Below are 12500 nucleotides of genomic sequence, written 5' to 3'. Positions count from 1 at the left end.
ATGTGTGCGGATTGGGGGCCCATGTTTAACATGTCATAAGTCAAAGGGACTTGATTCTCTTTCTTTTGCCAGCTATACTGTACATACTGTAGAAGCATATTTAGATCTCTCCAGTGGAGGAGAAAGGCATTCTATCTGAATAACCTTTGTCCAAGATTCAAGATTCAAGAGATTTATTAGTCACATACAGACAGACACGAGACATGTAGTGAAATGAAGGTGGCCATGCCCGCCTTGATTGTGCAAAAAAATACAAATAATAATAGAATAAAATAGAATAGATGACACCGCATGTATATATTCCCTCCCCGCCGTATGTATATCTCTCTCCCACCCACCCACCCCCTCCAAATGTACAGTCTCCACCCCACCGTATGTATATCTCTCTCCCACCCACCCACCACCTCCTAATGTATATATAAAAAAGCAGCCATTTAATGTACAGTCCCCTCCCCATCATATGTATATACTCTGTCAGGATCTAGGGGTAACAGTACTGTATATTTGAATACCGTTTATGTCACAAATGTATCAGTACTAAATACCTGTATGTCCCTATGCCATAAATGTCATGTATGTTGTGTATGTCATAAATGTCGATATGAATTGAAAATGGGGGACCCTGATGTAAACAAGACAAACGTCTTTCTCTGGTCTGCATCCCCTTAACAATTGTGTGTATTGAGCCGTACTGTATTGTACCCATTCTGCAATCTGTTAAATAAAGTTTTCATTCATTCATTCATTCATTCATTCAGACATGATAAAAGGTACTAAGATAAAATACAATTCAATGCTAAGCTTACGAATGAAATGTAATGAGTCCTATATACACTACTATACAATACTATACAATATACAGTTATGCTATATGTAACTATACTAACTATACTATACTAAACCATACAGTGGAGTCACAGTAGCCATTCATTTCACAGACAACATTTTACTGGGTAGGTGACGGAAACATGATTTGTGACAATATTGCCAGTCTCAACAGACCCAGACTATGAATCTATCATTCCCTCAAAGTACAGGCAGAGACACAAGTGGATTTCTTGCTACTGGTTTATTTGAAGCCTTGTTTCTCCAAATCCACCGTGACAACTTAATAAATGAGAAAACATAAGCCATGTTAGCTTAACATAAAACAATAACATGCACAGCATGTGAAATAACACTTGACTTTACCAGAGTAAAATACAGAACATTCTACAACAAGTTCAAGTTCAAGTTTCTTTATTAGTTGTCATACAGAAGTACAGAATACTTTTATACAAAATGCTTCTTTCTGTTACGCTCCAGAGACTGTGCTAGACAAAAATAGATAAGTATAAAATAAAATAAGTATAGCAAGTATAAAATAGAAGTCAAGTACGTAGACACATGTGTTCAGTATGTACAATGTTCAATGCAGAGTAGAAGTAACTGAGTTACCATACAATATACTATACAATATACTAATATACTATACAGTGCAAAGCAGAAATGGGATGAGGTACAATTTAGGTACAATTTACAGTAAGGTGTAATGAGGTATGGGTTGTAGTGCAAATTCTTTACCAATAAATATAAAGTGTGTTTAGGTGATCTAAAGTGTGGAGAGTGGGTGCTGCAGTGTGTTGTTTGTTTAAAGTGAGTGTGTGCGTGTGGATGTGTGTGCTGTGAGTGCATTTGATGGTTGTTACATAGTGTTATTGTTCGTTGAGCATCCTGATGGCCTGTGGATAGAAGCTTCTTCTGAGTCTTTCTGTGCTTGCCATGAGACTCCGGTATCGCTTGCCTGACCGCAGCAGTTCAAAGAGGCAGTTGTTTGGGTGGCTGGAGTCTTTGATCATTCTCTTAGCCTTACCCCTGCAGAGCTTGTTGTAAATGTTCTGGAGAGTGGGAAGCCCCCCTCCAATTGTGCGTTCGGCTGAACGGGTCACTCTCTGTAGTCTGCTACGGTCTTGTGCGGTGCTATTCCCAAACCAGGAGGTGATGTTGCCAGTCAGGATGCTCTCTATTGTACACGAGTAGAAGTTCTCATGCCTTAGGCGCCTGAGGAAGTAGAGGCGTTGCCGTGCCTTCTTCACAACACTGTCAATGTGTGTGGTCCATGTCAAGTCCTGGGATATGTGGACTCCGAGGTACTTGAAACAAATGGGGAATAATCTTCAGTCTTGATTGATTGATTGATTGATTGAAAAGTTTATTAACAGATTGCAGAATGGGTACAGTACAGTACAGCTCAATACATACAATTGTTAAGGGGATGCAGACCAGAGAAAGACTTTCGTCTTGTTTACATCAGGGTCCCCCATTTTCAATTCATCATAACATATATGACATACATGACATACAGATAGACAGTACTGCTACATCTATACATTTATGACATATCAGATTTGCAAATACAGTACTGTTTGTGATACAAAAGTGTCCAGAAAAGGAGTGTATATACATTTGGCATAGAAACTGTACATTGGAGGAGGTTGGTTGGGTGGGGTGGGGTTGGGTGGGTTGGGTGAGGGCTGTACATTGGAGGTGGGGGGGGGGGGGGGGGGTTGGGAAGGGGACACACACACATTTTACACTGTACATTGGAATATTGACAAAGCCTTACTTGGTCATTTACTGTACAACTAGGTTAGGACATTTGTAGGGGCCAGTTTCGAATTGCAGTCTCACGTAGGTGTTTTTTGAGAGTGTTTTTGAAGGTGGGTAGTGATTCACATTCCTTTACAGCTTTAGGCAGGGCGTTCCACATTGATGTGGCATAATTGCGAAACGTGTTTAGTCCCTTGTTTGATCCGAATCTGGGTTTTACATGATTTGTGGAGCTTCCTCTGGTGTTGTGATCGTGGTATTCACTGACCTTTGGGAAGTATTTTGACATGTACATGGGTACCTTGGTCGCGTAGTGTATCTTGTAGACCAGGCCCATTGCAAGTTGCTGTACTCTGTCGTCTACTCTAAGCCATCCTAGGTTGTCAAAGTGGGCAGGGGTGAGGTGGGTTCTAGGAGTCAGGTCAAGTAGTAGTCTGACTAGCTTGTTTTGAGATGTTTGTAATTTGTTTTTTAGTGCCTTTGAGGTGCTTTGGTACCATGAGGTGCAAGCATAGTCGTAGTACCCTTGAATGAGTGCTCCTGCTAGAGTCTTCAGGGTATTCTTGTTTACCAGAGAGGAGATCCGGTACAAGAATCGCGTTCGTTGGTTGACTTTTTTTTATTACATTGGATGCCATTTTGTCACAGGAAAGATTAGCCTCTAGGATGGAACCCAGGTAGGTAATTTCATCTTTCCTTGTGATAATATTGTCACCCACTGTAACCGAGAAGCCGTCGGTCTTGCTGAGTTTGTTATTTGAACCGAAGAGAATGGACTCTGTTTTGCCCATGTGTAATGATAGTTTGTTGTCGGCGAGCCATATGCAGATTTTGCCTAGTTCCGAGCTGAGGGCTTTTTCAACCTGTAACTTGTTCTTGTCAGAGACCAGCAGGGCTGAGTCGTCCGCAAACAGGAACAAGTTGCAGTCACAAGCTGACGACATGTCATTTGCATAAATTAGGAATAGTAGCGGTCCTAGTATGCTTCCTTGTGGAACACCACAGCTCACTGTGAGGGGGGGGGATAGTGTACCGTTTACTTCCACCATCTGTTCCCTCCCCTCCAGGTAGGATTGTATCCAGCTCACTGATAAACTATCAAAACCAATTGCTTTTAGCTTGTCAATCAGAATGGTGTGATTGACAGTGTCGAAGGCCTTTTGTAGGTCCAGCATGACCATGCCGCAGTATTTGCCCGCGTCCACCTCTTGTTTGATGTGGTCGTTCAAGTAGAGAAGGCATGTGTCAGTGGAGTGGGATGTTCTGAAGCCAGATTGGAATTCGTAGATTAGATTTTTTTCCGCGAGGTACTTTTCGATCTGTTCGTATACTATTTTTTCCATGACTTTCGAGATGGATGTAAGGATAGAAACAGGGCGGTAGTTACCCGGGTCTAATTTGCTGCCCTTTTTGTGCAGGGGTGTTACTCTCGCAATTTTGAAGTCCTTGGGGACGTGTCCCTGTTTTATGGAGAGGTTTATTATGTGTGTGATGACTGGGGTGATGGCTGCTGCTGAGTCTCTGAGGAATTTGGAGGGGATGTTGTCATGGCCAGTGGCCTTGTTTGGTTGGAGGGCGCTCAGTTTTTTGAGTACCTCATCTGTAGTTACTATTTCCAGTTTGAAGTCGTCTTTGTGGACGCCTAGGTTCTTGTAGTATGCTACTATGTGTTCTACCCCATACTGCCCTGAGTGGGAGGGTAGTTTGTTTACCAGTGTTGTGGCTATGTTTGTGAAGAAAGTGTTTAAGTAATTGGCTACATCCAGCTTGTCTGTGATGAGCGTGTTGTCCGTCTTTATGTTTATGTTTGAGAACCTGGTTTTGAGTTTTTTACTGCAGCCTAGTTGATTGTTGAGTAATTTCCAAAGTTCACATGGTTTATTTTTGTTTTCCTCGGTTTTGTCATTGATGAAATTTTTTTTAGCAGTTTTGATCATGGAGTTTACGTCATTTCTTAGTCTGTTTCTTTCTAGTTTGAGTTCAGTCACGTGGTCTTGGAGTTCACTGCTCGTGCTTTTGGTAAGCTTTGACTGACTTTTACGAAACTCAGAGCATTTTTTGTCTCTGGCTTTCATAGCGGTCAGTATTTCAGTGTGCATCCACGGCTCCGCGCGATTTTTTACCCTGGTGGTTCTTAGGGGGGCCATGTTGTTTAGTATTGATGAAAATTTGGTTTTGAAGCCAAGCCAAGTTTCTTCAACCAGTGTCTTCCGTTTGCTTGTAACCGTCACATCAATTAAATGATAACTTTCACCGGAGCATCCATGCTGCTTGCCTAGTAACTGTATGACTAGTGTATCAGGAGATGTGCTCGTTTGGCCTGATGGTGAGAGAGAGAGAGAGAGAGAGAGAGAGAGAGAGAGAGAGAGAGAGAGAGAGAGAGAGAGAGAGAGACAGAGAGACAGAGAGAGAGAGAGAGAGAGAGAGAGAGAGAGAGAGAGAGAGAGAGAGACAGAGAGACAGAGAGACAGAGAGAGAGAGAGAGAGAGAGAGAGAGAGAGAGAGAGAGAATGAGAGAGAGAGAGCGAGAGAGGTTGCTTTGAGTGGAGGTGGTCTGGTGATTAGTGATGCTTCCTAACACCCTTCTAAGAAGGTGTTCTGGTGTTAAAAGAAGCGTGCAGCTCACTCCCCATTGTGGGAATGACACAGAGGTGGGGCCTTCCCTCCCCTCCTCCTCCTCCCTCTCTTCTTCCCCTCCTCCTTCTTCCCTCCCTCCCCTCCTCCCTCCCCTCCTCCTCCTCCCTCTCTTCTTCCCCTCCTCCTTCTTCCCTCCCCTCCTCCTCCTCCTCCTCCTCCTCCCTCTCTTCTTCCCCTCCTCCTTCTTCCCTCCCCTCCTCCTCCTCCTCCTCCTCCCTCTCTTCTTCCCCTCCTCCTTCTTCCCTCCCCTCCTCCTCCTCCTCCTCCCTCTCTTCTTCCCCTCCTCCTTCTTCCCTCCCCTCCTCCTCCTCCTCCTCCTCCCTCTCTTCTTCCCCTCCTCCTCCTCCCTCCCTCTCTTCTTCCCCTCCTCCTCCCTCCTCTCCTCCGCCTCCTCCCTCCCTCTCTTCTTCCCCTCCTCCTCCTCCCTCCCTCTCTTCTTCCCCTCCTCCCTCCCTCTCTTCTTCCCCTCCTCCCTCCCTCTCTTCTTCCCCTCCTCCCTCCCCTCCTCCTCCTCCTCCTCCTCCCTCCCTCTCTTCTTCCCCTCCTCCTCCTCCCTCCCTCTCTTCTTCCCCTCCTCCTCCCTCCTCTCCTCCGCCTCCTCCCTCCCTCTCTTCTTCCCCTCCTCCTCCTCCCTCCCTCTCTTCTTCCCCTCCTCCCTCCCTCTCTTCTTCCCCTCCTCCCTCCCTCTCTTCTTCCCCCCCTCCTCCCTCCCTCCCTCCCCTCCTCCTCCTCCTCCTCCCTCCCTCTCTTTTTCCCCTCCTCCTCCTCCCTCCCTCTCTTCTTCCCCTCCTCCCTCCCTCCTCCTCCTCCCTCCCCCCCTCTCTTCTTCCCCTCCTCCTCCTCCCTCCCTCTCTTCTTCCCCTCCTCCTCCTCCCTCCCTCTCTTCTTCCCCTCCTCCTCCCTCCCTCCCCTCCTCCTCCCTCTCTTCTTCCCCTCCTCCCTCCCTCTCTTCTTCCCCTCCTCCTCCCTCCATCTCTTCTTCCCCTCCTCCTCCTCCTCCCTCCCTCTCTTCTTCCCCTCCTCCTCCCTCCCTCCCTCTCTTCTTCCCCTGCTCTTTCTCTCCGTCCGTCATTAACTCCGAAGGGCCCCTCGCAATCCAGGAAGTGCAGGAAATGTAGGAAAAAACTACTGAAAATAATCAAAAGGCTTCCCTGCTGCAGGCGAAAGAAGAAAGTAACCTTTTCTCCACAAGAGAGTTCCAATGTTCCAAAAAAGAAAATTGTAATAGGCTTTGATTGATTGATTGAAAACTTTATTAACAGCTTGCAGAATGGGTATACAGTACAGTACAGCTCAATACATACAATTGTTAAGGGGATGCAGACCAGAGAAAGACTTTAGTCTTGTTTACATCAGGGTCCCCCATTTTCAATTCATCATAACATATATGACATTGATACACGACATACAGATAGTCAGTACTGCTACATCTATACATTTATGACATACCAGATTTGCAAATACAGTACTGTTTGTGATACAAAAAGTGTCCAGAAAAGAGAGTATATACATTTGACGTAGAAACTGTACATTGGCCCTGATCATTAAGGCATAAGATATTGATGGCTAGTGCATTTGTTTGGCTATTGTGTCACAAAGTTAATAAACTCCTTTTGAAACAGTGACCGCTGTGTCATTTATGTTTAATGTAGACCTTGTTTTATTTGTACGTCAGCTCTTTGACTGCCAGAGAGGAGTGGACTCAACCTTGATGACTCGGACTAGGGTAACGGGGATTCAACTCTAACTTGACTCAGGCTCTTCTTTGGTGACTTGGACTCGGACTCGAACACTGGGGACCTCGAGATCTAGTGACTCGACTACAACGCTGCCTTGAGAAGTCCTGGGGATGTGTTGATCCAGCGGGTGTGTCGACGTGGCTGTTACTCTGGTCTCCAGATCTCTGGGAGCGACGTATAAAACGCCTGAACTCCCGAGAGGATGCGATGGCGGTAAAACAACAGTACGATTATAATAAGGATGATTGGAATAACAAGAAGGGTGGTGATGTAGTGGTTAACACTGTCGCCTCACTGCTAGAAGGTCCTGGGTTCAATTCCCGCTTGGGGACCAGGTGGCCGCGTTGCCAGGTACCCAGGTGGGGGATCTCCCGGGCCTTTCTGTGTGGAGTTCGTCCCCCCCCCCCCCCCCCCCGTGTGCTCGCAAGGGTTTCCCCTCCAGAATATAAACTCAATGGAAAAACATGCACAACAGATTAGGGCTGCACGATTAATTTTTTTTACTTTTATATATTTTTTAACCAGGAAGTCCCATTGAGATACAAGATCGGTTTGGGAGAGGGAGGTAAGGGGTTTTAGATTGTGTGTTGGGAAGTTTAGACTTCAGAGAGGGAGAGTAAAGTACAGAAAAAAAGGTACCGTTGGGTACCGGTATCGATTCACAGGTAAAAATAAACGTTTTCAGGCTCGGTGTCTCGAACAGACCCACAGCGTAGGCCAGATGCAAGCCGCATTTTACAATAAACCTCTGTGGGGCTGCTTTTTTTTTTTTATTATTATAATCGCAAATGTAATCGCAATCGCAATATCTGTCAGAAAAATCGCAATTAGATTATTTCCCAAAATCGTGCAGCCCTAATCTGCATGACGCGACAGTGGCTCAGGAGGGAGAGCAGTCGTCTGGCAATCTGGAGGTTCCCGGTTCGATCCCCGCTCCTCCCGGGCAGCGTGTCGATGTGTCCTTGAGCAAGACACTTAACCCCTAACTGCTCCCGATGAGCATGTTGGCACCTTGCATTGTCGCCTCCGCCGTCGGTGTGTGAATGTGTGAGTGAACGGGTAAAATGTGAGGAACAAATTGTAAAGCGATTTGGATAAAAGCGCTATATTAAAAAAAAAAAAAAAAGCAGCCATTTACCATGACAAATAAAGAGTTCTTCTTCTAAACAGAGCATGTCTTCCCCTCTCTCTCCAGGGGCAGGTGGTGACCCGCGTGCTGTGGAGTGATCCGGACATGGCTCCTGAAGACACGGAGTGCTACGTGGTTCTGGAGGGCTCCAGGCTCCTCCACGTGACCCAGGCCAGGAGGGCGGAGGACGGGCTCTCCCTGTCCTTCACAGCCCCTGGTACGTCTCTGAGTACCTGTCTGAACCCTGTCACTACCTCACTACAGACGGTTAACCCTGTCACTACCACACTGCAGACGGTTAACCCTGTCACTACCACACTACAGACGGTTAACCCTGTCACTACCACACTACAGACGGTTAACCCTGTCACTACCACACTACAGAAGGTTAACCCTTTCACTACCACACTACAGAAGGTTAACCTTTCACTACCTCACTACAGACGGTTAACACTTTCACTACCACACTACAGACGGTTAACCCTGTCACTACCACACTACAGACGGTTAACCCTTTCACTACCTCACTACAGACGGTTAACCCTGTCACTACCACACTACATAATGTTAACCCTTTCACTACCTCACTACAGACGGTTAACCCTGTCACTACCACACCGCAGACGGTTAACCCTGTCACTACCACACCACAGACGGTTAACCCTGTCACTACCACACCACAGGAGGTTAACCCTTTCACTACCACACTACAGGAGGTTAACCCTTTCACTACCACACTACAGACGGTTAACCCTTTCACTACCACACTGCAGACGGTTAACCATTTCACTACCACACTACAGAAGGTTAAGCTTTCACTACCACACTACATAAGGTTAACCCTTTCACTACCACACTACAGAAAGTTAACCTTTCACTACCACACTACAGACGGTTAACCCTTTCACTACCACACTACAGACGGTTAACCCTTTCACTACCACACTACAGACGGTTAACCCTTTCACTACCACACTACAGACGGTTAAGAGGAACACACAGAACACAGCTCTTGGTGTCAGATGTCAGGCTGATACCAGGCTAGTGGTTTTTGGTACAGAAGAACTTCCTCTCATGTAAAATCCGACACCGAGATAAGAGGCGGTTTCAACTTGATGACATAACAAACACTGTGAGTGGACCCGTGTTTATTCCCCGTCGTAGTGTTTTGCTAATACCAAAGCCAAAAGGGAAAAACCAACTTCAAGTTGTTCCCTTGCGACAAAATTCCGCTGAAATGGTATAATGTACATACAGTTTACAAAAAGCATGGTAAAGACATGTCAGAAAGCAATTTACTGCATCCCCCAAACCGTTTTTAGCTTTTATTAAAATTTTCGAGCTAACTGGGTACCTAGCTAGCTCATTCACAAGGACAATTTAGCAAATAAACTAGCTGGGTACCCAGCTAGCTCGAAAATTGGAATAAAAGCTAAAACGGCTTGCCATACAGGCTAACTTCAGTAAGTCAAGTCAAGTCAAGTCAATTTTATTTATATAGCACATTTCCAGGCAGCGGCAGCTGGCACCAAAGTGCTTCACAGGCTGGTTGATAAAAACAAAATAATGTGATGCAAGGTATAAGATTAAAAACATAATAAAGCAATGAAAGTAATAAAAACAAAATAATATGATGCAAGATATAAGATTAAAAACATAGTAAAGCAATGAAAGTAATAAAAACAGGTAGGACACAGTAAAACAAGGAGAACCGGTAGGTTTTTAAAAGTGATTTAAAAGCCTGCACGGTCTGGGCGGTCCGTACGCTGAGGGGGAGGCTGTTCCACAGTCTAGGCGCTGCGGTGGAGAAAGCTCTGTCTCCCCTAGTCTTGAGCCTAGTTCTAAGTAAGGTTAATCAATGTACTGAAACACGATTCCCTTAAAAAACCTCTTTGCCACAGAAACCTAACGTGACTTTCTTGTCATCTTCCGGTCGTCTTCGCCCACACAGGTCATGACCTCCCAGAGGTCGTCTCTGTCACGTCCTACTACTGCCGCGCGGAGGGCGGAGTCGAGCCGCGCGGGGGCGGAGCCTCTCTGGAATACGTCACCGACGTCGCTCAGGAAGTGGCCGAGTATCTCGGAGCCAACGGCGCCAGCCTGAGTCCCCGGAGCTACCTGGACATCCTGGGGAAGGTCTCGCCACCAGGAGAGGGGGACGGAGACGGGGGCCTGGACATCCTGGGTAAGGTCTCGTCCCCAGGAGAGGGGGACGGAGACGGGGGCCTGGACATCCTGGGGAAGGTCTCCCACCCAGGAGAGGGGGGCGGAGACGGGGGCCTGGACGTCCTGAGGAAGGTCTCGCCACCAGGAGAGGGGAACGGAGACGGGGACCTGGACGTCCTGAGGAAGGTCTCATCCCCAGGAGAGGGGGACGGAGACGGGGGCCTGGACGTCCTGAGGAAGGTCTCATCCCCAGGAGAGGGGGACGGAGACGGGGGCCTGGACGTCCTGAGGAAGGTCTCTCCCCCAGGAGAGGAGGGCGGAGACGGGGGCCTGGACGTCCTGAGGAAGGTCTCGTCTCCAGGAGGGGAGGGCGGAGACGGGGGCCTGGACGTCCTGAGGAAGGTCTCGTCCCCAGGAGAGGGGGGCGGAGACGGGGGCCTGGACGTCCTGAGGAAGGTCTCGTCCCCAGGAGAGGGGGGCGGAGACGGGGGCCTGGACGTCCTGAGGAAGGTCTCGTCCCCAGGAGAGGGGGGCGGAGACGGGGGCCTGGACGTCCTGAGGAAGGTCTCGTCCCCAGGAGAGGGGGGCGGAGATGGGGGCGCCGGCTCGGGGGACGGCGCGGGTCTCAGGGAGCTGGACGAGAGGATAACGCAGGCCATGGCGAACCTGGATTACCCTCAGCACTGGAGGAGCACAGGGAGCCAGCCTAAAGACGGTAACTGTCGTGTAACCAGGGGTGTAAAAACGGAGTTGCACTTCCGCGTTCGGTTTGCGCGATCTGATTGGCCACTGACGTTTTTTTCAATCGCGCCAGCAGGCTGTTACCCTAACCCTAACCTTAACCAACTAGCCCTAACCCTAACCCTAACTTTAACCAACTAACCCTAACCAACTAACCCTAACCTTAACCAACTTCGAAGAGAGAGCGACTTCGAAAGAGTCGCCAAGCTTAACCAGTTTGTTAGGAGTAACGCGATTGGCGCTGAAAAAAACGTCAGTGGCCAATCAGATCGCGCAAACCAAACGCGGAAGTGCAACTCCGTTAGGGAAAATATACACGTGGAGGGGACACATGATGCAAGGCTTCTATCCTCCCTACAACCGGCCAGTGGTTGGCATATGCGAGCAACGTTCAAGACAGGGGAGGGGAGAATTGGCACAGCGAAATTGGGATGGGAGAAAAATAGAAAAAGAGGAGAAAAAGTGGATAAAAAAAGAAAGTACAAAAAAGTAAAAGTTAAAACTTTTTTTATTCCGGGGCAATGAAATGTTCCGTTTCGTCCTCTTCATCACTCGTACTATCGTTCGTGGCCATCTTCTGTAGCTTGTCACTCTGACTGTCTATTCCTCTGATAGCAGTGACGGCTGTCAGAATGTAGAGCTATTATTCTAACATATAGACCACTTACTTTAACAAAGGAAAACACACAAAAAACCACTTACAGCTCCTTTAATCGGTTTCACAGTGGCTCCAAGCTTCCTTCAAGCATGTCATTGTGTCTTTGCGCCCCCTGAGACGTGTTATTTTTTTTTTATAACTTTCTTTATTGGAGGTTTTCAAAAAATAAAAAGTACAGATAATTATTAGGGATGTTCGATATTGGCTTCTTTACCGATATTCGATATACCGATATTGTCCAACTCCTAATTTCCGATACCGATATCAACCGATACCGATATAAGCAGTGTTTCCCCCCCCCGCCAAAAAACTGAATAATTTCAGGTAATTAACATTACATATCTCTTGCTGTGGAATTAACACAACATTATGCATACTTTTGACAAATAAATTAAATCAGAATTTGTTCTTACTTGCTTGCCTGGGTAAATAAAGGTTAAAGAAATTAAAAAAATTATTTAAATTAAAAAGAAAAAATTCAATGTTATTTTAATTTTTTTTTTACTGATACCGATATTTTACGATATTACATTTGAATGCCAATATCGGCCGATAATATCTGACATCCCTAATAATTATACAAATTATACATCTTCCTTTGTTCCACTTTGTAAAGTGGATCTGCAAGCAAAAAAATTCAAAGATTAATGGAAAAAAGGGCACTTTTTTATGAGGCACAAAGGGCCTGTAAGGGAACCATACGAGACGTGTTATTCTGACCCCGTTCGACTCCGTTCGGAGCCACTCCAGCAGCATGTGACGCCCGCTGACACTTCAAAAGGACAGTCTCGCAAGGACCTTCTTTGGAAGTGTCACTCAAAATCTCCTCTCTCTCTCTCTC

The 12500-nt window shown here is 46.7% G+C and overlaps 1 protein-coding gene across 1 annotated transcript in view; it reads left to right on the top strand.

The window, feature by feature from the left end:
- arhgef28a (Rho guanine nucleotide exchange factor (GEF) 28a) overlaps positions 1 to 12500 on the top strand; it is a gene marked incomplete at its 3' end in the record, with an annotated part of 121132 nt that overhangs the window by 43560 nt on the left and 65072 nt on the right. Inside the window, exons 3-4 of the mRNA XM_084324183.1 lie at positions 8161 to 8311; positions 10046 to 10986. Coding sequence (XP_084180309.1) covers positions 8161 to 8311; positions 10046 to 10986 — 1092 coding nt within the window. The remainder of the gene's footprint in view (positions 1 to 8160; positions 8312 to 10045; positions 10987 to 12500) is intronic.

Source organism: Notolepis coatsorum, assembly GCF_963971535.1.
Source record: "Notolepis coatsorum genome assembly, chromosome: 11".
In the NCBI taxonomy this organism is placed as follows: Eukaryota; Metazoa; Chordata; class Actinopteri; order Aulopiformes; family Paralepididae; genus Notolepis; species Notolepis coatsorum.
The sequence above is the reverse complement of the archived record's forward strand: the minus strand, read 5'-3'. Positions and strand labels throughout refer to the sequence as shown.